The 24,913-nt window shown below is 51.5% G+C and overlaps 3 protein-coding genes across 9 annotated transcripts; all 3 read right to left on the bottom strand.

Moving 5' to 3' along the window:
* On the bottom strand, positions 1–14,251 carry ZSWIM8 (zinc finger SWIM-type containing 8). 4 transcript variants are annotated; one of them, XM_088019978.1, is made up of 26 exons: positions 13,739–14,251; positions 11,464–11,617; positions 11,122–11,216; positions 10,769–10,941; positions 10,485–10,592; positions 10,288–10,369; positions 10,033–10,153; positions 9,593–9,794; positions 9,298–9,473; positions 7,932–8,925; positions 7,051–7,182; positions 6,734–6,913; positions 6,444–6,627; positions 6,134–6,232; positions 5,419–5,543; positions 4,495–4,735; positions 4,238–4,396; positions 3,913–4,141; positions 3,447–3,736; positions 3,062–3,285; positions 2,035–2,523; positions 1,614–1,797; positions 1,316–1,492; positions 1,035–1,154; positions 600–710; positions 1–478 (listed from the first exon to the last, which is right to left on the bottom strand). In XM_088019978.1, exons 1-26 carry the CDS (start codon positions 13,944–13,946, stop codon positions 18–20), a joined length of 5,718 nt encoding a protein of 1,905 aa, XP_087876104.1. In that variant the 5' UTR covers positions 13,947–14,251; the 3' UTR covers positions 1–17. The 4 variants fall into 4 exon arrangements, with proteins under 4 accessions (XP_087876104.1, XP_087876105.1, XP_027965271.1 ...); XM_088019979.1 differs by having other exon boundaries at positions 1,638–1,797; positions 13,739–14,248; XM_028109470.2 differs by having other exon boundaries at positions 188–478; positions 600–778; positions 13,739–14,249.
* Positions 14,252–16,099: 1,848 nt separating this feature from the next.
* CHCHD1 (coiled-coil-helix-coiled-coil-helix domain containing 1) lies at positions 16,100–17,371 on the bottom strand. The gene is made up of 3 exons (XM_028109453.2): positions 17,236–17,371; positions 16,995–17,113; positions 16,100–16,396 (listed from the first exon to the last, which is right to left on the bottom strand). The coding sequence occupies exons 1-3, from the start codon at positions 17,357–17,359 to the stop codon at positions 16,286–16,288; spliced, it is 354 nt and encodes a 117-aa protein (XP_027965254.1). The 5' UTR covers positions 17,360–17,371; the 3' UTR covers positions 16,100–16,285.
* Positions 17,372–18,774: 1,403 nt separating this feature from the next.
* POFUT4 (protein O-fucosyltransferase 4) lies at positions 18,775–24,844 on the bottom strand. 4 transcript variants are annotated; one of them, XR_003610340.2, is made up of 4 exons: positions 24,128–24,844; positions 23,356–23,981; positions 21,228–21,751; positions 18,775–19,917 (listed from the first exon to the last, which is right to left on the bottom strand). XR_003610340.2 is itself a non-coding variant. In XM_028109510.2 (4 exons), the coding sequence occupies exons 1-4, from the start codon at positions 24,833–24,835 to the stop codon at positions 19,915–19,917; spliced, it is 1,395 nt and encodes a 464-aa protein (XP_027965311.1). In that variant the 5' UTR covers positions 24,836–24,844; the 3' UTR covers positions 18,775–19,914. The 4 variants fall into 4 exon arrangements, 3 of the variants coding, with proteins under 3 accessions (XP_027965311.1, XP_027965309.1, XP_027965310.1); XM_028109510.2 differs by having other exon boundaries at positions 21,228–21,285; XM_028109508.2 differs by lacking the exon at positions 18,775–19,917 and having other exon boundaries at positions 20,745–21,285.
* Between the last annotated feature and the right edge of the window lie 69 nt (positions 24,845–24,913).

The raw sequence follows: 24,913 nt of genomic DNA on the forward strand, positions 1-24,913 counted from the left end.
TAGAGTAAAAAAGGAGTTTATATATTTATAAATGCCAAATAAATACCAGAGGCCACCCAATGCCCCCTCCCAGACAGGGCTGTCTCCCCCAACCCTAGGTTTCTAGGGTCTGAGACATCTTGGCCCCAAGCTACAGCCCAAGAGCGGCTGCCAGTCTGGGCTACCAGAGAACTGAGTGGGGATGATCTGTCCAGCCAAGATTCACTCCCTCTGTGTGAGGGGCCCCCATAGCCACAGGCCTGTGTCCCTGTATAGGACCCTAGAGGGGCCAGACTCATGGGGAGAAGGTGGTCATCTCGAGTGAGACCCGCTGCCACAGCTCCTTGGTCTGTTTGCTGCGCTTGAGGTTCTGCAGGATGTCGTTGAACTGCATCATGCCCATGGGTGTCAGGCAGAAGGCGCTGCGGGCACTGCGGATCGCATTCACAAAGTCGTCGTAGTCGGCAGGGGTCAGGTGAATCAAGCGGTGGTGGATGTACTGGAAGAGGATGAAACCACTAAGCACAGCACCAGGCCCGTCCTCCCCAGCATGCGGGGGAATTGGTTCCCTGCCTGCCCAGGAGGGACTCCCCACTCCTCCGTGCGTCCTAGGTTGTCACCTGCATGTATGCCTGCTGGCAGCGCTGCACCAGTTGGTGGAAGGCCGGGGCACGCAGGTGGTTGTGGGCATGAGCAGGGCTCAGCCGCTGCAGCGTCTCCATGACGATCTCCTGCAGCACAAACGGGCTCAGCACCCCCTTGGCTGCCCCCACACAGAACTGGTGCACGTAGTTCACTCCTGGGGGGCAGGGGGAGGGGCATGAGACGGGGGTGGCCACCTCTGCCCTAGGGACCCAACTCTCCTCTCTCAGCTCTGGCCTGGCAGAGAGCCGCCCTCCACCCCAGGAGCTGAGGTAACCCCCCACCCCCCGCGCACGCACACATACCCGACCAAGGCCTCAACTCTGAGCAAGAGCTAGGAAGGAGGTCTGGGATAGGAAGGTGGGGGAAGCGGGTGGGGGGCGGACAATGGTCCTGGGGAGGGGAGGTGTTACCCAGCTTTGCTGCCAGCCCCAGCAACCATTTGACATCATCAGTGTAGGGGGGGGAGCGGGAGAAGTTGTTGGGGTGATCATTGTGTGCTCGGCGACCCAGCATCTCCAGTGCCAGCATTCCTGGGAGAAAAGGGCGGGCACATGGTGGGGCTACATCCTTTTCCTCCTCTACCCCAACCTGACCCCACAGTAAACAAATGAAGAGCTGTGGGGAGGGAGGGGTCACCGAAGAGCCTGTGGCACAACTGCAGGTGGGGGCACAGAAGGGGTCCTCCTCTCACCAACACGGTAGGCAGCGTGCAGGTGGTGTAGGCTGTGTGGGTTGACAGGCTGACTGTGTGTCTCCTCCTCGGGTGGTGGAAACCCCCCGCTCACCAGAGGGCTGGGCTGTGTAGTCAGGGCAGGCAACGAGGCACCCTGGATGGCTGGAAACGTGGATGCTGGATGAACACTGCTCACTGGGCAGGGCGAGGCAGGGAGGGGGGGAACGAAAGCCGTATGAGCAACTCACAGCCCACACAGGGACAGAGAGGGTTCCTCCCCCATCTCCCCTGCCCAGTGTACCTCCCCTCCATTCACCTGTTCCCTGTCCCCACAACTCACAGGCCACACTGGTGGGCAGTGGGAGCCCTGGCTCTGTGTGGTAGGGATGTACTGTGATGGGTGCCATGGAAGGGACGGGGAAAGACACAGCAGTGGCAGCAAGTGAGGGGGGAGTCACTGAGTAAGGGTACTGAGCCCCCAAGAAGGCAGGATGCACACCCTAAAGACAGGGAGAAGAGAAGGAAATGATACTAAGATGTGTCTCTCCCCCTTTGGCCCACAACTGGGTGTTCCTACATTGCTTAGTTGGCCTGGGTTCCCCAGACCTCCACCACCTCACCAGGACAGCCCTGTTGTTCTCCCAGAGTACCCCACTCCAACCCCACATGAGCTCCCAGTGTTCTTCCACATGCCCAGCCCCCTCCCCCGCCGACCCCCAGCAGAACACCGGTCTCACCTGTGGGTACGCAGAGCTGGGCACAGGGAAGACGGCAGGCCGGGGCATATGAGGCATTGGGTGGGCAGGGTGAGCTGGGTGGGTGAGGTACTGAGGGCTGCAGGGCAGGTGGGGCTGTAGAGCAGTGTAGGGGTGCAGGCCAGGGGAATGACCATGCCCCAGTCCTGGACCTGGATATAAACTAGACCCCACTGAGATGACTGGCACCACTGTGGCTGCTGCTGTCACTGCTGCTGCTGCCACTGTAACCGGCTCAGTCCCTGGGCCCCCCCTGCCCTCAGGCAGCCCCCGCCCAGCCTCCCCAGCTGCCCTGATCCCACCGGCACTACAGCTTGTAGCCCCTTCACGGGCTGTGGATGAGCCACCTGCTGTCTGCTCATAGAGCCAGAACCACTGGTGAGCAACCTCAAACAACACTTCGGGGTATACACCCCCACCCTTGGCCGCCTCTTCCACCGCCATGCAGGCCTTCTCCAGCATCAGGTTATCCTGGAAGGGAGGGGCACAGAGGGTTAAGGGGGAGGGGCTGTACTCAGGCATGGTTTTAAATGACACTCCAACGTGTCCCTCTGAGTTGGCCGGTTCCCAGGGAGGCATGAGAGGTCAGGGCCAATGCTCAGAGTCCGTGTCAGAGCAATGAATGCTTCACACAGATACTGAACAAACAGCTGCTGACCAGCACAAGACCCAGTTTATAGTCCCAGTTCCAGACTAACTTAGCCACTCCCTCCCATCCAATTCCACTATCTCCCCAAAGCCTGCCCTAAGGATTTCAGCCTGGTGATCACCTTGGTCCCTAAAGTATAGGCCTCCATTTCCTTATCTATAAAACAGGAATAAGAGTTACAAGGTAAAAGAAATGATGTGAAAGTGCATTAGGATGTCAAGTATCACCATATCAGGACCAACTGGATAATTTGTGAACTTCAGGATATGGGAATCAAGAGCCGGGCCGTTAGTTTTCCCCATGCCCAATGCCCCTGCCCAGATGCCTCAAAGCAGGTCCCCAGATTGCCTGTAGAAATACCTGCTCCTTGCACTGCACCAGGGCCCGCTGGATCTCATTGGGGTTCAATGCATGGGCATGAGGCAGGCAGCTCAGGGCTAGCTCCGCTGCTGCCCTCACCATATTGGAGTCTCGTGCCCGTGACGCCCTGTCAGCCAGGGATGCAACCTCAGGGGGTGTCAGGTGTCCATCCCAGCATTCTACCAGTATAGTCAGAGCTGCACTGCCAATCTCCATTGCCTGACCTTCAGGGAAAGGAGCAAAAATCAGAATGGGGTTAGTATGGGCACTGCTGGGGAGCAGGAATGGTGTCTTCTCTCCGATCAGTAATTCCACAAGGAGAAGACTCTCCACTCTATCAGTTAACCGCCCCCCTCCCAAACCCAAGTCAAGACACTGGGTTTACCTGTAATCCAGGAAACATGGGAAGAATAAGTACGTGACAGCCAATTGGGAGAAACAAAGTTGTGCAGGCCAAGGGCATAAAGCCCAATCTCGAAGGCGCAAAGATGCAGGTTGCGGTGAGGACCCTGGTGGCCCCCTGAGGAAGATGGATGTGTGAAAATGGAAGTGCTGCTGTTGCCCCCTGCCTTGATCAGCACCGTCTTCGCCAACTCGAAGTAGAAGTGTGCAGCCGCCTCTGATGGCTGATTGGGTACATGGGGGGCATGACTCTCGGGACGGCGGCCCTTGTACCTGAAGGGGCGACGGGGTAGGGACGGGGATTGGGGTTTCTCTGAAATGGGTAGCCAGGTAGGTCGGGAGAGCCAAGGGCAAGTGGAGTCCCTGGGGGAACGACAGCTAGATGACACTAGGCGGGTGGCTCTGAGGGTGGGGCCAGATGAGAGGAGACGGGGACTTCTTCCACTGACCTGCCAACTTCAACGGTCTTTGCCCGGGCCCCTCCACTGGCACTGGCCCGGCGACTTCCACTGGACGACGAGGAGCCCAGAGAGTCCGAGGAAGAGCTGCTAATGCTGTCACTGTCCTGTCCTCGGCCCCAGGAGGTGGGGGCCCAGCCCCCTCGAAGTGGCCTCCGGCTTAAGGTGGGGGAGCTATCCGACGTGGTTTCAGGGGCACTGCTGTCGATGCTGGCCATGCCTAACCCAAGACAAATCAGTCCTCAGAAGCCAGAAGTTCCAGAGTTCAGACTTCAGGAATATCCTTCCCTCCGTATCATCCCACAGGCTGTCATACCTGTGTGTTTCTTCTTAGGCCGCCCTGGGGAGCCCCAGCCCCGGCCATTGTAGCCTCCACGACTGCCAAGTGCCAGGCGGCTGGGAACCTTCCCTTCTGGCCTTGGGGTCAAAGCTGCCTCAGATGGGAGACCCTCACAAGGAGAATGTGGGGAACTTTCTAGGTGGGGAAAACAGGACATTGGGATAAGCTCAGGAAAGGGGACCCCAACATGGTTCCATACCATTCATCCCCCCTGCCCAGTGCCCCCACCTCACCAGGCACATTCTTCTCTGTGAAGCCCTCAGTGGGGCCTGGCCCAGCCCCTGCCACACTCCCTGGCTGAGCAGGCCCTGCAGAGCCCGAGGTCAGCGGCTGCAGGGCCCCTGGGGCAGATGGGCCCCCATGCTTTGAGGGAGACCTCTGGCTGGCTGTGGCTGGGCGGCTGGATGAGTAGAACGAACTCAGTGTCTGGGGCTTATGCGTCTGGCTCTCTCGGTCCAACAGTTTGTCTAAGATCTGGAGAACAGAAGCAGTGACAAGATGCCCTTTATCTCCTGACTTCTATTTCTATTACCTTCCTCTCTCTTTGAAACAGCTTAATACCACCTCTTCGGGAAGCCTTCCCCAGTTACAACCATAGGAGAACCCTGCCCCAAGATAGGGGCTGGCTTACATATCTTGATATCCTAACAATCACAAGACTGAGAATATTGATATTCAGTAAATACTGAAATAAATGTACAACTGCCTTTATGCTCTCTGCTTCTCTTCTTCCACCCCCGGCCCAAGCACTCCTATGAGAACCACTGGTCATAGTCTTTTTTTTTTAGCGGCGGTTTTTTTTTAGTTTTGTTTTTCATTTTAGAGGGAGAGTATGCAAACAAGTACAGCAGGGAGGGGCAGAGGGAGAAGAGAGACTCCCAAGCAGACCCCACACCCAGCACAGACCCCGACACGGAGTTCAGTCTCACGACCCTGAGATTATGACCTGCGCCGAAATCTAGAGTTGAACACCCAGCTGACCGAGCCACCCACTCCTCCCTCCCCCTAACTTGGTCTTATTCTTTATGAAGCGTCCCTAAGATTCTCCATTAATCTCCTATGAGCAGAACAGCCCTTTCCTCATTGTCCTGGAATCCTGGAGAAAGGTGGTAAAATTTGCTCCCTGCTTGTCAAAGTCCCAGTTCCTCAGTCCCTACCTTTTTGAGCTTGGCTTGGTCATCCTTGTAAGTGATCATTAGTGCTAGTGCCAGGTCACCCTTCTCCCGACGTGTGCCTTCACACAGCAGGGGATGCTCTGCCTCACTCACTGTTGTCTTCATACCTGTAAGAAGAAGGGTCTCACAGGGACTGAGAATGGCCATAACTCCCAAGACAGCAAAGGTGAACAGGCCAGGGCTGCTGAGCCACCAGCGTATGACATAAGGAGTTCTGGTCCAACCCACATCCCCTGTGGAAGGTCCCCATCGCCTACTACATCCAGCCTTAACTCTGGCCTGCTTTTTAAGACCTTTGTGACCTGGCCCACTCTACCTTCACAGCATAGCCATCACTTCAAGGAAGCGGGACTCCTCACTCTGATCAAGACTTAACTGCCCCTGTGTCTTTATCCATGGTCTTTTGAGCCCCCTATCAAAAACTGAGCTGATCTTTGAACCTACATTTCATATTCTACACCCTCCCTGAGTCCTCTTCCTAGATTTTTGTTTCGCGGCCCTTCTAACCCCCAACAGCCATAGCAAACATTTTGTTCCTAATTTCTTGGCTGTCTCACAGGCACTACCTCGGCTCATTCGTGTCATTCTGGCTATCCCACTACCCTACAGCCCCTTCAAAACGGGGCCATGTCTCACGCCCTTCATGGCCTGGGCCAGGCTTAGTTCACAGATGTGCTCAAGATAACGCTAGACTCACCTAAGGCAGCAACTGCTGCTTCAAATCCCAGCTCCTCATCCCCAGGCATCTCGTTGTTCCAGTTACGACTCGGAGGCCGCGAACCCGTGGGAGAAACCACTAGATAAAAGTTGGAATAAGTCAGCCAGACAGAAGCATGATGGGAAAGAACAAAATGTAGGGAACCCGAGGACACTTATCATTCCAGACCTCTCACGAAGCTGCCTGATGGGTCCTAAAGGCAATTCAGAGCCTTGGGGCTCTTGGTTTCTCCTTAGAGAAAACTACTCCTACCCAAGATTCCTACTTGCTGTAGAGTCGTGCGCCATACCTGGAGCACAGAGAACGTCAAAGATGAAACTGGCCAACATGAGAGGCAAAACGGGCCGATAGTCACAGAGCGTCCCCTCCCGAAGCTCCTCTGCCCGGCACCGCATGGTACTCATCTCACTCGGACCCAGAGGAATCTTCTTGAGCAGGGCAGCCACCTCAGACTCCTGGTATGCCAGCTTCACCTATCAGTATAGGAAGGAGCTCAGACCTCTAATACTTCGATGGAGATCAAGCTGCAAGGCTCTGAAGAGAGGGCAGTACAAGGCTCAGACAGAAAGAACCTCTGACCTCCAAGGCCTTGGTAGAAGCTGGGGGCCGCTGTAGCTCCAAGGCAAACATGCCAACTCGGAAGGCCAGGTTGTGGTGCTCTGGACGCTCACTTAGCACTGTCAACAGGAAGGCTGCCTTGGTCAGGGTGTTGGTAGCCACCCAGGTCTGACGGCTCGTAGATACCTTGTTCTTCTTGCCCTAAAGAGGGAAGTACAAGGAGGCAGGCAGGTGAATCTGACTCGTCTTGGTGGAGTGAGGAGGAGGCTCTCGCTTGGGGTGCGGCACAGGAGAGGGTTAGGGCTAAGTGGGGAAGGAGGTAGGTGGGGGTCTCTCACCTTGGCAGGGGGCGGCTCTACCTTGAGGTCGGGTGGGTTGGCTAGCAGGTCCTGGGCAAGCTCCACGGTGAGGCGGGAGGCCTCACTGCTGTAGCCATGTGCATGCAGGGCCTCAGCACAGGCAAAGAGTACCTGGAGAGCACGTGGGCAGCGCACAGCTTGAAGCCCTAACTCCAACACCATACTCACTCATGCAGCAAACATCCCATGAGTACTTACTACATGCTAGGCCCTATACTGGTCTTGGGTAGACCACAGGAACTCACAGTCTGATCAGAGAAACAAACACACGAACACACAAACCAGTGTGAAGCCAGCTATCCCTGGGAAAGGTCAAGAGGGGAACAGGTGGGTAAGATACCTCACTGGGGCCTGGGGCAGAGAAGCAATCTCAGGGAAAACTTCCTCGAGGAAGTGATCTCTTAAGATATCTGAGACCTGAAGAAGGAACAGGAGCTGACCGGGTAAGGTGAGAGAAGAACATTCTAGGCAGAAAGGCCAATCTGTGCAAATGTAAGGATGCAAGAGAAAGCATGGCAAGCTAGAGGAATGGTTCAGCTGACCAGTAAAAAGAACAGAATAGCTACATGAGTCTGGAGAAGCAGACAAAGATCAGACCAAGTGGAGCCTCACAGGTCATGCCAAGGACCTTCGATTTTAAACTGGGGGCAGTGAGAAATACTGGAGACTTTTAAGTATCTGAGTCACACCATCAGACAGTTCAGGAAAATCAATATGGAAGCAGTGAAAAGACTGCAGGCAGGGAGGCCAATTAGGAGCCCACTACCAGATTCTAACAGCCTTGCTACAGTCCTGACACCCCCAACTAGAGCCAGCCGGCCCCGCTCCCAGCTGTGGCTAAGGAGCACCCTCCTCCTCACCTCCATGCGGCTCTCCTGTTCCAGTGGCTTCAGCCCGGCAAACAGGTCGTGCTCCTCCCCGGCCCCGCCCTCGGCCTTCTCTTCCTCGCCCCCAGCCCCATCCTGGGCATTCAGATAATATGCCTGGTAGTCATCATCCTCCTCTCCGACTGCGGTGGCTGCCTCTTTGGTTTTGGGGAGCCCACTGGCACTCTCATCTGTGGAAGGGAGGTCGTCCCGGGTACAGACCTCCCCAGGCAATAGGCCACAGGGGCCCGCAGAGCCTGTTGGAGGCTCGGGCCCTTCAGAGAAGTACACACCACCATCTTCTTCGTAAGTATCTGGGGGTTCAGGAAGGAAGGTGGAAGGACCTCGGGAGCCACCGGGAGGAGGGCAGGGTGGCGGGCTCTCAGGGAATCCACCAAAGGTGCTGGCCTCTGCACCCAGGGCCAGGCTGCTGTCATCCAGGCTCATCTCGGCCAGGTCTGGCTCCAGGGAGCTGTCTTCACTGCTCAGCCGCCGCTTGCTCCCACCGCCTGCTGAGCCCTTGCCCCCACTGCCAGCCCCACCCAGTGCCTTGGCTTTGCCCCCACCTGGACCCATCTTATGCAGAGCCTTATCTCCCCCCTCAGCAGAGAGGCGGCGGGGCCCCCGCTGCGACGAGGGGACCCCCTCACCCAATCCCTTGCGCTTGGCCCCAGGCTCCTTGGGCCGCACAGCGGGCTCAGAAGGAAGAGCTCGGGGCCGCTCCCGGGATTCCTCCAGGCCCCCAGATCGGCAGGCGCCGGGCCGAGGCGGCAGGGCCCGGGCCCAGCACAGCGCCAGCTTCCGGTCAGTGCCGCTGTAGGTGACACCGGGAAGTGGGTAGGCCTCTTCCCAGTTGAAGTAGCAGGCCTCCACCGCCGGCCGGAAGCCAGGGAAGAGCCGCTCCAGGGTCTTTTTGTGTTGTCCCCGCTTCACGTTCTCAATCACCTTCAGCTGCCACTGGCGTAGTTGCGCACACAGTTCCCGGCGGCTGTGGGAACAAAGTTGGGGAGGCTGCAGGGAGGCTACATTCCGCCCTGAGAAGGGATGGAAGGAGACAGAGCAGGCCTAAGCCCCAGGAGAGAGGCCCGCGGAAGAGCCTAGGGAAGCACTTCTTGAGCCAGCCCATACACATCACTCCGACACTCAGGTATTTGGCGAAGTGGGAGCTACTTAGGGGAGGGGAGGGAGAAAGCCTCTCAGAAAAAGGACTCCTAAGTCACTGGTAACCCTGCTGCTCAGCACCTGCCATCTCCCCAGGGCTAGAACAACAGCACATTTGTGTGTGTGCAGGACACGAGGGCCGGGTCTGTCCTGGGCTGGCCCAGCATCCGCGCTGTGGTGAGCCCGGGGAGGGACTCACCGCTGGGGGCTGAGTGCAGGGTCCAAAACAGCCAGCCTCCACAGCGTGACCATCTCGTCACACATGCTGGCACACGCGTGGGCTGCCACCTCTGACTGCCCATTGCTACGGCCCGTGTGCCCACTGGCACTGCTGTGTGAGGCAGACGTGCGCACGCTGTACCACCAACCTGTTATCTGCAAACAAAGAGAAAGATAGAGCAGCCCTCCGCAGCGCCCCTGTCAGCAAGAGGGGAATGAGGTCCAGGGAAGGAGAAAATGAGCCACGACGGGGCTAGCCAACTCTGGAGGGTTACCTGCTCATAGGTGAGGCACTGGTCGGTGAGGATTTCCAACAAGGGGGCAGCATTGCTGTCCCTCCGTTTGAACATCTCCCGCACAATGCTAAGCAGGTTCCAGACACCCTCTGGCTCGCGGCCCCTCAGAGGGCGCAGCAGACATGCCCATTCAGCAGCAGCTGGAGGCTCCGTGGAAGAGAGGTACATGGAGTTCACATCACTGTGAAGGCAGGGGAGTGGAAAATGCTCACCCTGAGATGGGGCCGCCTTCAACGGGTCAAAGTGCACCAGGGCTTTGACACAAAAGGGGTCCCGACCCAAAATACAGAGTGTAGGGGGAAAAGGATGTCCAGGACAAAAATTCTCGAAGCACGGGTATTCACAGAACAGAGGATCTGTCAACAGCCTAAGGGACACTCCCTCTGCCACAGACACAGGCATAAAGAGATCCAATTTACCTGAAGACCACAGGCGAGGGTCCACAGAACTTGTGCAGTGTCTTCTTGATGTTGTCGGTGAGTGTCGATTCATCCAAATACCAGGTACTCTGGTCAGAGGCGGAGGGCCCTGCTGTGGGGTCTGGGGGTGATAGGCAGTCAGTTACCTAGAGACAGGGACCTGGATTCGCCTGACAACAGCAAGCTTTGAGGAAGTGGTACTCTGCATGACCCGCTTTCTTCCTTCCTACTGCCCTTCCTTGTCTCCACACTCACCGGGGGCCCCACACACCGTATTGATGGCTGTTGACTGGGAAGAGAGGAGTTCATCCAGAAGACGCTGGGCTGTGGGGAGGATCTGACGGGGAAAGGGACAAAGGCATAGGTGACCCAAGGAGGCACTGGTCTAACGTGAAGACTTATATGGGGTCCCGGAGCTTGGAGTTTGAGGAGGGTCTGCCATCCTCACTCACCTGCTGAGGGAGCTCACTGATGAGGTACTGAGCAAACTTCTGCAGCTGGTCCCTCTGCAGCCGAGACAGGGATTCTGAGACGGGGGCACGCAGGCAGACTGCAGAAGCCTGAAGGGGACACAGAGAGTAATAGAACAAGCTGAGAAAAGGCTTGCTGACGCTGGAGCTGGGGAAAGACAGGCAGATTAAGGGAGGCGAGGGGGCTCACGTTGTGGCCAGGCATGCAGCAGAGAAGGGGGGGATGGAGCGTAGGATAGGGCCGGGATAAATTGGGAGGGCCTCACGTTGTGGATGCGGAAGAGACAGAGTGCCACGACGTGAGTGCACCATTTGGCCCCAGCCCCACAGGTGCAGCTGCAGGAAGTGACCCGACAGCGGTCAAACATCACAGCCACGTTGTAGGCCCCTTTGGGGGGGACCATCTGAGGTGGCACCACTGTAGCACTCAGGTGGAACCCTGGGGAGAAACATGGGTATGGTCAGGGAGAGCCATCAAGACATCACTCTCTGCCCGCACCCCTGGCCCTGCAGTTATTTCTGACAACCTGCTCTAGATTCTTGCAGTAGGTCCTTCGTTCCTAACAAAGGGGGTGGGAGGAGTGGGGGGGGTGCGCACAGGGCATGCGGGCACCCTTACCTATCTGCAGTGGGTCTTTCACAGCCCTCATGCGGAACAGCTGATCCCCTCGCTGAAACTCATCTGCACTGCCGTTGGCGAGGCATGAATACAGCCTGGTAGTGAAGAGGGCACAGGCACAGCTCAGCAAAGAGCCTTCTAGAGGCCCCATCAGAGACCACAGTGCCCTGGGCACTCTCTCCCCACTGTCACTCCCTCTTGGGGAAAATCCCAGGCACTCTCCTCCCCTTGTCTTCTTCTCACCACAGCCCCAAATACAGCATCTCATTTGCTCTGTACAAAGCCCAGTACACAGTGTGGAATATCAGGACCCACTCCCCACCATCAGTCCTTTAGCCTCACCGGATATCCTCTTCATTCTCAGGGAAGCTCCAAAAAGCAATTCGGAGCTGTAGCTGCTCAGGCACTGGGGGATAAACTTTCTCCACCACTTCAAATGGGATATGAAATGCCACCTGCTTTGCTGATAGCTCCACCAATGGGATCACCAGTCCATCTTGGAAACAAATGTTTGGGTGAGGGTAAAGAGAAGGGGAAATGAAAAGGGCCATGATTACTTGGCACCAATGCCAGTGCCTAACTTCTTGGGCCCCACTTCACTATGAAAGGAAGGGGAGAGCTGGATAAAAAACCAAGGGACTCTCCTGTTAGGATACATTAACCCTTAAGACTCCCATCTGGGGGTGGGGAGCTAATCAACCGCAGCCCACAGCCCGCTACCTAAGGTCTAGAACAGAAGATACCAGGGATATCCCAGAAACTCCTGGCCAAACAGGTGTGTTCCAGGATCTCAGCAGGTAACCCCTCTCACATGGCTCGGCATCTAATTTCCCTTATACCTAGCACTTTAGATTCATATTACGTTGTTAATGTCTCTCCTCTGACAGTCTCTTCTCTAATTGCTTTTTTACTATCCCTTTTTCTCTAGATGACTCTAGACCTCTACCCAAGGAGTGAGGATGGGCCAGAGCCCAGAGCAGTTAAGAGAGCGGGCTCCGGTACAAGAGAGGCTGCATGTCCTTTGGCACACCTGAACCTTGGCTTCCTACAATGGAAGCCTGGGAAGATGGATGGGATGGGAGAAGATGCGTTATCCCAAGGGAACCTGTTATCACCTGGAGCAGGATGGAATTGCCACTCAAGCTTTCCTACACTGTTTTAATCAAAAAGTGGTGAAACACAATAGACTGCATACATATCTCCCCAAATTGCTAGTGAGATTAGAAGAAAGATCGGAAAATCATGGAGCTGAAAGAAACCTTTTTTAAAAAAGTTAATCTCCTTATTTTACAAGTGAGCAACTGAGGATAGCCCGGGATGGCAGGGGGCTTGGGGAAGGACATGCTTTCCTAGATCTTAAACCAATTCAGGAAGATATCAGTATGCTGAGAATGTCCACCAACATGACTTTGGTTACTTCCCTCAAAGTGAAGGAGCTCTAAGCCCCAAGACTACCCACACATGCAAATGTGAAAGAAGCAAAGAAACCATAGAAAACCCACAGTGAAACTGCCTATGATCTTTGTGGGCCTGTGGGTCTGTGTACACAGAACATATGCCACCTCTCCAAATGAAGTTGAACATTACCGCTCCTACAAGTGACATGTGTACATTTCTCTCTGTCCCAGAGGGGTGCTAAAAATTTCTGTAGGGCAGTTTGGAAAACAGGACTCTTGGAATGGCCAGAGTAGAATCACAACCCCAACTGCTGAAAAAAGTCAGCTTGCACTGAGGACCAGGACAAAAACTGTGCCACGAGGAAGGCAGGGAAAGGATGTGGTGAGTCTCGAGCCTGTGGAGCTTCACTTATCATCACTCTCTCCTCAATCCCCTTTAATAAAAGGAAAATTCTTCACAGCATTAATCAGTTAATTCACTGAAAGACCCAAGGATGAAAAAAGCTTACAGCAAAAAAGCAGGAAGAGTGTTTCTTATGGAGACTCTAGAGCCAATTACCTACACTCTTCCCCGGGGCCCCAGATGATAGAAATCTAAGGCTCTAAACCAGTAGTCCCAGCCTCGGCTCCTGACAAATGTTCAATATGGCCCAGAACCAAGCCTCTGATGTGAACCTATGTAACTATGGAATCTCTTCTCACAGGCCAGTGCACCTCCACTTTCCTCTGGATGGAATCCCTTCTTGGTGTAGCCAGGATGAGATGGTCATCATCCTTAAGAGGAAGCTCCCAATGCACTCTGCAATAGGGCTGACACACCTCAAGTGGTCCCTTCTTCACAATCCGCCTCTTACCCACCTTCTCTTCTATTTTCTGGCTCGCCACGGGCTGAACTCGGTGAGTATTCCCAAGTCAGACGAGTTTTTTCTCCTACCCCATCTCTAAGGCAAATGAACCACAAAAGATCTACTTTCTGTCGCTAATCCTACCGAACCCAGGATTTCCCAGCCATCACTCCAACACACACACACACACACACACACACACACACACACGCTGGTGTGGAGAAGCCAACCCCAGGAAGACTGGAAAAGCGAATCCAGAAGTCCGTTCTGGGCTTGGGACAGCTCGCGGTCCGGGACAGCTCCCGAGCAGGGACAGCTCCCCAGCAAGGCCTGAGCAGAGCCAGCCCGCTCCCTTCCCCCTCCGCTCACCCTCACCTCGCATTCTGGTACCGCCACTGCCACCTCCGCCACCGCCGCCAGTGGGGGAATTGGGCCCCGCGGACTGTTTGCGCCATCCCCGCCAGTTCTGGCAGAGGCTCTCGGCCTCGGAGATGAAGGAACAGAGCGAATCCTCCTCAAAGCGGTCCGAATCTTCGAATGAAAAGCGCTCTCCGTCCTCCCATTCCGCGAACATCAGCTCCATGGGGCCTGCACCCCCCGGGGCCGGGTCCCCCCCCGCGGATCCGGGGCCTGGGCCGCCGGCCGGGGGCTGAGGGGAGGCCCGGGGCCTGAGGGGCGAGCCGGGGCTGGGGGTGGCCGGGGCGCTCAGGGCGGCCGTGCCGGACGAGGATCTCAAGCCTGGAAGGGATCTGGAACCGGGCCTCGCCCAACTGCGAGGTGCGAACGGGGATCGTGGCCAGTATCAGAGACTCAGGGCCCGGACGAAGCGCTCGGCAGCCGGGGCCTCTCGGCGGCTGCGGCGCCGCCTCCCCCATCAGCTGATCTGAACTTCCGGCCGCGCCGGCCACCACCACTTCCGCCCTCACGCGCTTGGGAACCGGACCCGGTCCGGGCAGATGTAGAGGACCTGTTTGTTTAATTGCTGCATTTCCTGCCTTTTTTTCTCGAACCCACCCTCAGTTACTGTAAGAGGAAGCCAACCCCCAGAGGTATATGAAATGACTACAGATCCCAGCAATAACTCGGCGTCCATAATGTCCCCAAGGAATAAACAGCCGCCATGAATGCCGGGAATCGTAGGCTGTCAAGCGATAACACAGGAACTATTGGGTGGAGTTATTGTTTTAACTCCGGATAGGCCCTGGGACCGCATCACCTTCTGGGAGTTGTAGTCCAGAAGCCTGCATTCCATCAGCGTTGTTACAGGGTCTCACCAGGGAAGCACCGCGAAAAGAATGCACTTGATTTCAGGAAATGGTTGTACTATTTTGTCAGTGGGTCCTTTGAGTTCAGATGTTTTAGCCTTTTTTTTGTGCTACGGACCCTTTGGCAGCCTGGTGAAGTCTCTATAGACACCCTTCTCAGATTGTAAATGCACAAAATAAAATATAAAAATTACAAAGGAAACCAATTATGTCGAAATTTTAAAAATAATAAAACAAATTTGTAACATAGTAATACTTCTTTATTTAGACATTAAGTAAGATCCAACAGCAAGTGTAATAACTACCATAATTTTGAAGCTAGTGATGGGTATGATATTGAGGTATCTGCAACCTACTACATGAAAATATGATTTCACAGATATTGCTGATACTGTGGTTTGTTTCCCTCAGTCTTAACTGAAATACTAAATTTCAGTTGTGGCTAAAGATAAAATTTGTTTCCCATTCCTGTCCACAGAACTCTTACTGGGAATCTACTGACCCTAGGTTAAGAACTCCTAAGTCCAGTCCAAAGTGCCTAAGCGCTGAGCTTCTTCCTACCGCTAAAAGCCTCAGCTGTTGGAACCAGGCAACTGCCCAGAGCCATACCCAGAGGGGATGAGGACTATAGGAAGAGGTAGCTGTGGGGGTCAGGGAGGCAAGACCCCTTCTTTATCTGAATAATTATCCCAATGGAGATTTAGAAGCCCCACTGATCCCTTTGTCTATTTAATGCTCTAATGTATATAGGAAAAGTTAAGTTAGCTATGCCTGAAAGGGCAGAGTATACATAAAATACTATACAATTGTTTCTAATATCAAGGGGTCACAGAAGTTAATACCTTTAGCAACTAGGTAGATAACTTAATGAGAGTGAACGGGTGATACACAAAGAAGACAACTGCCAAGTAAGTTTCAGTTTCACCATTTGAGAGAGGCCAATGCCTGGTATTCTCCAGGTATGGAGAATAGAGACAAATGATAATCAGTTCTACTCGATTATTGCCATGCAGGAATAAGATATTGGTGTTGCCAGATCCTTTTTTTTTTTTTAATGGAAAGCTCCAAAGTGGATTTTTAATGACACCTTTCCTATTTTTGAAGGTGGTCATCTAATTCAAAAAGAAATTTTTAATTGTGTTGGCTAAATAAAATACATCTGCAGTAACTTTGTGCACCAGTTTGTGAACTTCTGATTATTCTGGGAGCATTTTGCAGGGGCTATGCACAAAACAGGCAGTCACTAAATACTTACAAATGATGGCAAAAAAACTCTGCATATAGGCAAACTTCAATTCCCTTATGGCATCCAAAGGCAAGGGTACTAAATGGTGTAAGGACTTCAAATGCAGAACAAGAACAAATCTGTCCTGCTCCTGGGGCAAATCAGAGAGAGCAAAGAACTTCCAGTCTCAGGGAGGATACAGAGTTCAAGTATGGAGGGAGAACCTAATCTACAACAAAGGCCAAGTTCTCTTCAGAGGATTTTATTTCAAGATAAAGCATAACTTCCATCCTGACAATGATTCCAAAGGGTGAAAAAGGTGTCTTGCCTCCTTTCACCTTTCAAATAGAGCATGGCAGTGCAAACGTCTCCAAACACCTCTGCATAGTTCTCAGTAGCTACAGTCCAGTCATAGAAAATGCTTCTCCATTTTCAACTGACATGAGATTTGTTAGGAAATCTCTGTAACAATTTATTCAGTTTCTTGGGGGGTAAATCCCCAAATTCTCCTGTGTCCTGGATTGATCGCATCTTTCGGGCTCTCTGAAAAGACAGAACAAAAACAAAAATGACAGCTCTACAGTTTATCCTAACCTAAGCCAAAAGTTCTCACAATGCCACAAAGCACATTAATATATTAACCAGCCTGGAAATATGTTTCATCTACCCAATCCCCTTTCAAAAGGGACGTGAAACCTAAAGATGACTGGATGACCTGACGCTACCATGCGAGCTTGCAATTAATTTTAGGCTAAAATCCAAATAGTCTGCCCTTCACTATCTTTAGCTCTATTTCAGACAATAATGTCTATTTGAGCAGCACTTTAAATTTTACAAAATGATTTTCCCATTCATTCCTTCATTTAACACTCACAACATTCTGTAAGGTGGGTATTAATATTAACCTCCTTTTACATCTGGTATAGCTAAAGCTTAGAGCAGTGAAACAAATCGCTCAAAATCATAATGCCTTCAAAACAACTTTTTCCACTTTGGCTTAAGTGAAATCGCTCCCACAACTTTCCTCGCCTTTTTAAAATGAGAAGGACTTCCTATCACCTACCAAGAGGCAAGGAGAACAATTACTTGTATCCCCGCCCCATTCTCCTCCCAAGACGGCACCCTAAGGGCCTTCTGTCACCTCAGCCCTCGAAGCACAATCGAAGAAATCCTGGATCTCTTTTCTGCACGCTTCGTCGCGGAATTCATTCTGCTTCCAACACGCCATCATCAACGACATCTCTGTAATACAAGTCGCCTCTGGAGGAGCAGAACGAGAACCCTCAGTCACAAGGAAACCCTTACCTTAAGCCCTCCCACCCAGTCGCCCCGTACATCCCTCCAGCTTCCGCTCTGGAGCCTCCCTGGCTCCGACTGCTCACCGCCCTTCTCCCGGCGTCGTTCCCCAACACGGTTAGCTAGGATGAGGGGCTTGTTGGGCTTCAATATAGGCTTCCGCGGGTTTCCTAGCCGCGGTAGGCGACCGCGCAGGCTGGGCGTCGCCATTGCGCACCGAACTCCCGGCAGGCTCTGCGTCTCCGTGCGTGACCCTGCGTGACCCCTACGAGCTCGACGAGTCTGGGAGCGCAACCTGCGGGAAGCTTGGAGGCACTGCTTGCTCTCTTGGTCCTGTAGGCCCGATGAGGGGATCCAACATCGGTTGTTCAAGACCCGTGTGCAGGTTAGGAGGAGAGTTTTGGGGGCTCGTTCGCTGACCGAGACCGTTCTTTTGTGGGCTCCGGGCCCTGAGGTCTCCGGGCGGTATTAGGCCGGGAATATGCAGGAAAGGACCCGATAAATAGGACACTCGTTTATGGTGGTAGCTGGCTGAACTAGAGGATGATTGACATAGGCAAGGGCAGAGTATGGGAGCGAATCAAAATATGAGACTTTAAGATATTAGGTTGGGACAGATTCTTACTATATTTTGACGAGTCTTTAAGAACTGTTGGATTTTACTACCTTTTAAAACACCCCCAAAACCGTAAAGAAAAGTTGGGCTCATTTAAACAGTTGCTAGTACTGGGGCACCTGGTGGCGCAGTCAGTTAAGCGTCCCACTCTTGATCTCAGCGCAGGTCTTGAACTGCGGGTTTTGAGTTCAAGCCCTGCACTGGGCTCCACGATGGGTGTGGAGCCTACTTAAATAGGTAAAAATAAAGTTGCTACTACTTATATGTTCTACTATATATTCTTTGCTCTCCTTTGTAATGATCTCATTGGGTAGGGTGAGTTTTAAGCACTTTGGCATTTATCGTCTAATTTAATCCTCTCTCCAATCCTGTGAAGATACTTGGTGGTATCATTAATAGACTTGACCCTTCAGTTGTGATGCCTAGCTTCATCAGACTTGGTTCTAAGTGTCTTTTAGCTGTTTACAAAACTCAAAGATGTGCCAGGATTCTCAGGGCATTTAGAAATGAGCTTCAAGAAATGTTTCTGGTAATGGAAGCATAACTTGAACAGCTTTTAGTTCATAAGAGGACTACTTTGGAGGAGCAATATTTATTTGGTTATGTAAATTTTAGTGTGCTAAAATTAAAATCATTTATCACAGATGTTTAATCTTCCCATTGGATCTCTGCATGACTGGTTCTTTTTCTTCTGTTGAGTCTCAGTTCCTGTCAGAGAGGCCTTCCCTTACATCCCCCATCCCCCCACCATCAAGCTGTTGTATTTTTTTCATAGCACATATCACAGTCTGAATTACCTTGTTCATTTATTGTTTATTTACAGCCTTCCTTACCAGTGACACCCATTTAAAAAATGTAAGCACCATTAGAGAGGGGACCCTGTCTTACTGAATCCCAGTGCCTAAAACAGTAACAATAAATACTTGTTAAATAAGCAAATGTTTTGACATATTTTTCCAAGCCTCCAAGTGTATCATACTCAGCCCAGAAATATAACCAAGCAGAAGACTCTTTTTAAAAAGAAGTTATTTATTATACAAAATGAAACCTGAGAAAATAGAAAATTGCAACACATGGAGTAATAAAGGCATCAGTCTCATGCTCCACCGCCACCCCAGCAGCACAAATAAAACTGATTCCTAATCAGACACTTCTACCACCAATAATCTTGAGCCTGTTGCTGTTTACAGAGCAAGCGGGGCCCAAACCAGAGAAAATTCACATTGTTTGCTTTCTCTTCATACTGGTTCTGCTTTCTCTTGTGGAAATGTAGCATCTGGTTTACCGTGCTCTTTTATGAATACTTTTATGGTGATAGGATTAAAGGAGAAAGTCTGGGAAGCACTGTCCACAAAGCAGGCATGAGTCTCCAGCCACAATCATTCATAAACAACTGGCCCACTTTGTACATAAAAGTGCTAAAGGAATGCCAATGTGAACTGCTGTAATTAGGAGAGGTAAGGATGATTATACACTTTGCACTTACCCTTTTTATTGCACATAATGAAACTTGATTCCTAACCTTATTTTGCACTTGAGTAATATGTATTTTGCACTATAAATCAGCACCTGCATTTAAATAGACTGCAAGTTGAGAAATCGGAGTCCTGAATTTGACTTTTTGTGGGTTACTACTATTTTAATATAAGTATGTTTGAAGGTCTATATTCCCCTCTTGTTTTTTTCTGTACAAGCCCAAACAGGTTAAGTAAACTTTTTTTTTTTTTTTTAAGATTTTATTTATTTATCTGACAGAGACACAGTGAGAGAGGGAACACAAGCAGGGGGAGTGGGAGAGGGAGAAGCAGGCTTCCCGCGGAGCAGGAAGCCCAATGTGGGGCTCGATCCCAGGACCCTGGGATCATGACCTGAGCTGAAGGCAGATGCTTAATGAATGAGCCACCCAGGTGCCCCAACTTTTTTTTTTTTTTAAGATTTTATTTATTTATTTGACAGACACAGTGAGAGAGGGAACACAAGCAGGGGGAGTGGGAGAGGGAGAGGCAGGCTTCCCACTGAGCAGGGAGCCCGATGCGGGGCTCGATCCCAGGACCCGGGGATCATGACTTGAGCCGAAGGCAGATGCTTAACAACTGAGCCACCCAGGCACCCCTAAGCAAACTTTCCATGCTGGTGTGAAGGGTATTTTTTACTAAAAAATAAAATGGAAAAGGAACCACAATGGCAATGAAATCCAGCCCAAATTACAGCTCTCCTTGGCCATATCCTTAGATGTCACAATATTAAGGGTGGGACCCATCTAACATACGTACATACATACACATACATACACACACATACATCTGGTTGTAAATTTGTGTATATGTATGTAAAAGTACATAATTTACAAACAGATAAACTGATAAGCTATGGAACTTCTCTAGTGATAATTCATTAATACTACATTACAACCAGAGTAGCACTAAGGTCCAAAGTATTCTTTTTTGTTCCACTGGCCCAGAAAAAGCTAACGGTCTCCCTGCCCATTAAGCTTTATTTTCAAACCACAGCAATAAAAGGGTTTGGCTGTACCCCAAAATCGCCTAACAGCTTTTTATTTAGCCAGCCACTTGTGGCTATCTCTTGCCTCACCTCCCCCTGAGGTTAGGACCTTAGGTGGGTTCCATCAAAATGTAGTCTCAGTAAGTACTATAAAGTTGTACAGACGGATATTGGTAATAGAATGAAGTTGGAATATTCATTCCACATAAAGTGAAAAACGCTACATAATATGAGGTAATTGCTACAACTATATTGCTGGGCTGTTTTTTCCAACATAATCTTCATGACTCTTTGGGAAAAATGAGACTTAGAATTGTAGCATATAAAAACAATAAAATAGAGAGTTCATTAGGCAAACAGAAAAGACTAAAGACCTATAAAAATCTGCAGTTTGATTTGCACTGATCTATTTTAACATTTCAAAATCATTTAAATATTCATATATATATATATATATATGAATGATATATATATACTCTGTCATCATTTACAGCCTTAATCTCTAACCTCAAATAGAGCAGGACAATTCATTAAATTGACATGGCATATATTAGCCATTGAGTCTTTCTGTTCATGAGAAGGAATTCCAGATATGCTCTTAAAAAAAAAAAAAAAGCAAACCAGCAATAAAAAAAGCTGTCAAATCTATAGCCAGTTTAATGCAGGGGAGAATGAATGTGGGGATGGTGGCAAGGCTACTGCATCTTCATCAGATACAGTGGACAACCAGGAAAGAAAAATCCATTTAAAATAAAAAGTTTGACATCAAAGGCAAGTAAATGATATTAAAAAATACAACTCCAAGAACCAGAATACAACCCACCAGGAGTTTTGCTTCACCACCAACATAACAGTTTATAAAGCAGGAGACGAGGAAAAGAGATTAGGAAAGGTACTGAATAATGAAGAATTTAAGGAATAGCATCGAAGTTTTAAGACCATAAACCTGACCCATCTTACCTCATTCTTAGACAAGTACCAAGGTGTTGTTCCAATCACAGTTGAGAGGATGAAATGGCTAGAAAAAGATGCAGATCTTTTAAAATTCTGTTCGATCAGCACTTTGAAACAAGTGGGTGTTTCAGGCTTTTGCTTCCCACTAATCCCAAGAACTGGAGGCTTCCATCTCTCCTTGAGGACAGGCCCTATTACCACAAGCTGAGACACTGGGTACACATCATTAAGATAAAATATCAGTGGCTGTAACTGGAATTCCTTGAACTCATGATAAGACAGTGTTCATTAAGGTTGTGCAGCAGATGCCCCTCATGTCCCATAGTAGAATAAGGACTTCCATCTCCTAGCTCTGCCAAGTTAAAGGCTCTTGCAAGGGTAATTAGAGATTTTGGTTCCTTTTCATGAAGATCTCATGTAGGTAATCCCAAAATTTCATCTGCTTTGTCTCATTGTTGTGGATCATGGCAGTGAGAGCTTCCCCCTGGTCCAGACCTTGCCAATAATCTTGCAGCCACATCTCCTTCCAGCTGAAACATCAAAATGGGAGTTGGATTATGGAACCTCTGCACAGCTATGAGTCCTGCCTTCTCTGAATGGGGTCAAAGAAATCTTAAGCAGATCCAGTAGTCTCTGTCTGGGACAGGGCTCTGCTTTGAAGGGAAGGAAATGTGAAATAAATCTAGTAGTGGTACAAGTGACAGTAAGCTGCAAACACATTATCTGTCACACAGCCCACCCCCAATGAGTTACACTTCCTGTCGTGCCCACTCCGGGTTCCCAAATGTGGAAGGAGTTCAGGGGAAGGCAGGGCAAGGGCCACACTATGGAACCAGAAGTCTCTGTAAGAAAAGCCAGGGAGCCTCTTTAGATGGTTACCTTGTAAGTTGCACCTTTATTTCAATAATCAAAATGAAGGTGCAATGCTGTCCAATGTCTAGATAAAACATATAGTCTTTTTTTAATGTTTTACACTTTTCTTCTACTAAATCATAATACTATGTTCAGCATAAACCAGATACAAATTACTTGATGGAGGACTCCATTCCCAGAACCAAACTGTGTCCGCAGTGTATATAAACAGCCCTCTGCTGCCATCCACTGTGCAAGTTGGTCTCTGCAGGCCATTCTAACAGTCTTTGCTTTCTTTTTTTTTTTTTTTTTTTTTGTCAGAGAGAGAAAGCACAAGCAGGGGGAGCGGCAGGCAGAGCAGGTAGAGGGAGAAGCAGGCTCTCCGCCAAGCAAGGAGCCCGATGTGGGACTCGATCCCAGGACCCTGGGATCATGACCTGAGCTGAAGGCAGACGCTTAAGCAACTGAGCCACCCAGGTGTCCCCAGTCTTTGCTTTCTTAAGCTGAATAATCTTTTTATCACCTCTCCCTGAAAAGATGTGGTTTGCTGCAAGTGTCTTCAACATTTTCCCACCTCCCATGCTGACCTTGTTTCCCAGTGCACCACCTTCTGCCACTTACTGCAGCAGCTTCCTCACTTCTCTTCCAATTCACACTGCCCACCATTGTTCATTATTATCCATTGAAAGCAGTCCTATCTTGTTTAGAGCGAATGTATATAATTTATCATCCAAATCAGGGTACTTTTGAGAGTGAAAGGAGGTACGATTAGTAATTATGCCAGGTTAACAGATGTAAACCCTACTGCAGACAAACCTCTCTCAAAATACCCATCTTTGTATTGCTCTTCCCCACCCCACCCTTTAGAAGGTGCTAAATAAACAGCTTGAGTTGATTTTCAGGAGAGTCCAACTTCTGAGCCTGGTATTCAGGCTATGTATAGCCTGGCCCCAGTTTATCTGCCCAACTTTGTCTCTCATCACTTCCACTGAACAGGCCCCTCTGCTCTGGTTGAAGCCTTTTCTGAATCACTATTGCAAACACTGCTCACATAAGCTGATCTTCATGTTGTTGCCTTGAATTATATTTTGCATCTTTTACTGAGCTTTTTCAGTTTGTCCTGTCTCCCCCAACTAGACTCTTGACACCTTAAAGGCAGGGTAAGCCCATGTCATCACTTCCTTATACAACAATCCTCTCAGCACCTAGTATTAGTTCGCTGCCCACAGCAAGCAAGTCAGTCATTTGATTTGATGGCCACAGGGACCCCGGCTATCCTTACCTGTCATTCTCAGGAATCTCTTCCACACTGCCAAAGCCAGGTGTGGGCACCGGGCAGTCCATGTGTGAGGGCTGGGCAATGTGAGGTTCAGGGCCAGGGATGTCCCCAGGAGAGGCTGCGTGGGCTTTCTCGGCCTCCAGCCGAGCCAGTTCATGGTCACAGACGAAACACTCGAAACCATTGAGGTAGTTAGGCAGCAAAGGATCATTCACTCCCCACTCCCGATGCTTCAGACTATCCAGAAGGAACTGGTTGGTGATGCCCCCACGTTGCTTATATGCCAAGTATTTCATGTATTCCTCATCATTCTTGTCCAGAAAGTCAATAAATTCTGCCAGCTTCTGAGGTGACTCAAAGTCATCAATGAGGATGATGGAGTGATTGTTGGGCATCCAGTCCCTCACAGAGGGAGAGCCGCGATACACAGGCACAGCCCCGAGATGCATGGGGCGCCACAGTTTTTCTGTCATGTAGTCATCACAGATGGCATTTTCGAGGGCCAAGTGGAACTTATAGCGAGACAAGAAGGCCAAGAGCTCTGGATCCTCGGTGGTAGCTGTGGCTGTGTCCTGTAACCGCGGAGTGGGCAGCTCCCGATTTTGCAGGCATTTCCCATAGGAGTCCACCTGAGCGGGGTAGAGTACAGCCGTCAAGTGGGTGCTGCATGTCGGCCTGGACGCCAAGGGTCCTGGCCTCAGCCGCACGCGCCCCCTGGCCGCCCCACCCCAGCCCCGTCCCGGCCCCACCCCAGCCCCGTCCCGGCCCCACCCACCGGGATGAAGCGCATCAGCTCGCGCACGTAACGGTCCCGGTCCGCAGGCACGTCGCAGTGGGACTGCAGATAGAGCAGCGGCGCGTAGCCGCGCCGGCGCCACTCCGCGCGCTCCTGTAGCGGAGGCGCGGCGCGGCGCAGGTAGGCGGTCCCGGGTAGCCACTGCAGCGGCAGCGGGTAGTCAGAATGACGGCTGAAGGTGGCAGTGAGATTGAAGAGGCGGATGCCCGGACCGTGGCTCAGCACGAAGTTGTTGAGGGGCGACTCCTCGTGCAGGAGCGCCCAGCTCTGATGTGCCAGGCGCGGCAGCGGCGCCTCAGACGCGCGAAAGTCAGTGCCGTAGAAGAGCAGCGCGCGCGTCCGTGAGTGCCCCCGCACCCGTCGGTCCCGGGACGCCACGCACGCACCGCGCGCGCACTCGATGCGCTCCGAGTCGCCCGGGAAGTGGGGAAATAACCCTGGGCTCCACCACAACAGCACGGGCAAGTCCACCGCCTCCTCCCTCCCTGGCCGCGGGGTCCCCGGACTGCGCGCCACCCCCACCGCGCCCAGCGCTGAGGGCGGCCGGAAAACCGCACCATCCCAAGGCTCCGTCCACTCCGCCTCCCCGCCGGTCTCCCCCTCAGCCACGGGCCCAGAGCCGCTGACGGCACAAACACTAAGCACTCCAAAAACGGCAAACACAGCCCTGCTGCGGCCCGCCGCCATGTCCACTGGCAGCTGCCCCCTTCCTCCCCCCGCCCCCAACTCCTCCCGGCAGCACCAGACCCCGCCCCGCCGTCAGTC

The sequence above is a fragment of the Eumetopias jubatus genome, unplaced genomic scaffold (assembly GCF_037043125.1).
Source record: "Eumetopias jubatus isolate StellerSeaLion01/CBP00866 unplaced genomic scaffold, mEumJub1_p1.0 scaffold_17, whole genome shotgun sequence".
In the NCBI taxonomy this organism is placed as follows: domain Eukaryota; kingdom Metazoa; phylum Chordata; class Mammalia; order Carnivora; family Otariidae; genus Eumetopias; species Eumetopias jubatus.

Excerpts from the sequence above, each read along its gene's own strand:
- ZSWIM8 (XM_088019978.1), bottom strand. The coding sequence starts at position 13,946 with ATGGAGCTGATGTTCGCGGAATGGGAGGACGGAGAGCGCTTTTCATTC. Across the intron at positions 7,183-7,931 it reads AACAGGAGAGCCGCATGGAG|GTACTCTTTGCCTGTGCTGA; the intron begins GTGAGGAGGAGG and ends CGTGCTCTCCAG. Across the intron at positions 1,798-2,034 it reads CCAGCTCTGCGTACCCACAG|GGTGTGCATCCTGCCTTCTT; the intron begins GTGAGACCGGTG and ends CCCTGTCTTTAG.
- CHCHD1 (XM_028109453.2), bottom strand. The coding sequence starts at position 17,359 with ATGGCGACGCCCAGCCTGCGCGGTCGCCTACCGCGGCTAGGAAACCCG. Across the intron at positions 17,114-17,235 it reads ACGACGCCGGGAGAAGGGCG|AGGCGACTTGTATTACAGAG; the intron begins GTGAGCAGTCGG and ends CTGCTCCTCCAG. Across the intron at positions 16,397-16,994 it reads ATTGTGCTTCGAGGGCTGAG|AGAGCCCGAAAGATGCGATC; the intron begins GTGACAGAAGGC and ends CTGTCTTTTCAG.
- POFUT4 (XM_028109508.2), bottom strand. The coding sequence starts at position 24,835 with ATGGCGGCGGGCCGCAGCAGGGCTGTGTTTGCCGTTTTTGGAGTGCTT. Across the intron at positions 23,982-24,127 it reads AGCTGATGCGCTTCATCCCG|GTGGACTCCTATGGGAAATG; the intron begins GTGGGTGGGGCC and ends TACCCCGCTCAG. Across the intron at positions 21,286-23,355 it reads GAGATTCCTGAGAATGACAG|CCATTTCATCCTCTCAACTG; the intron begins GTAAGGATAGCC and ends ATCTTTTTCTAG.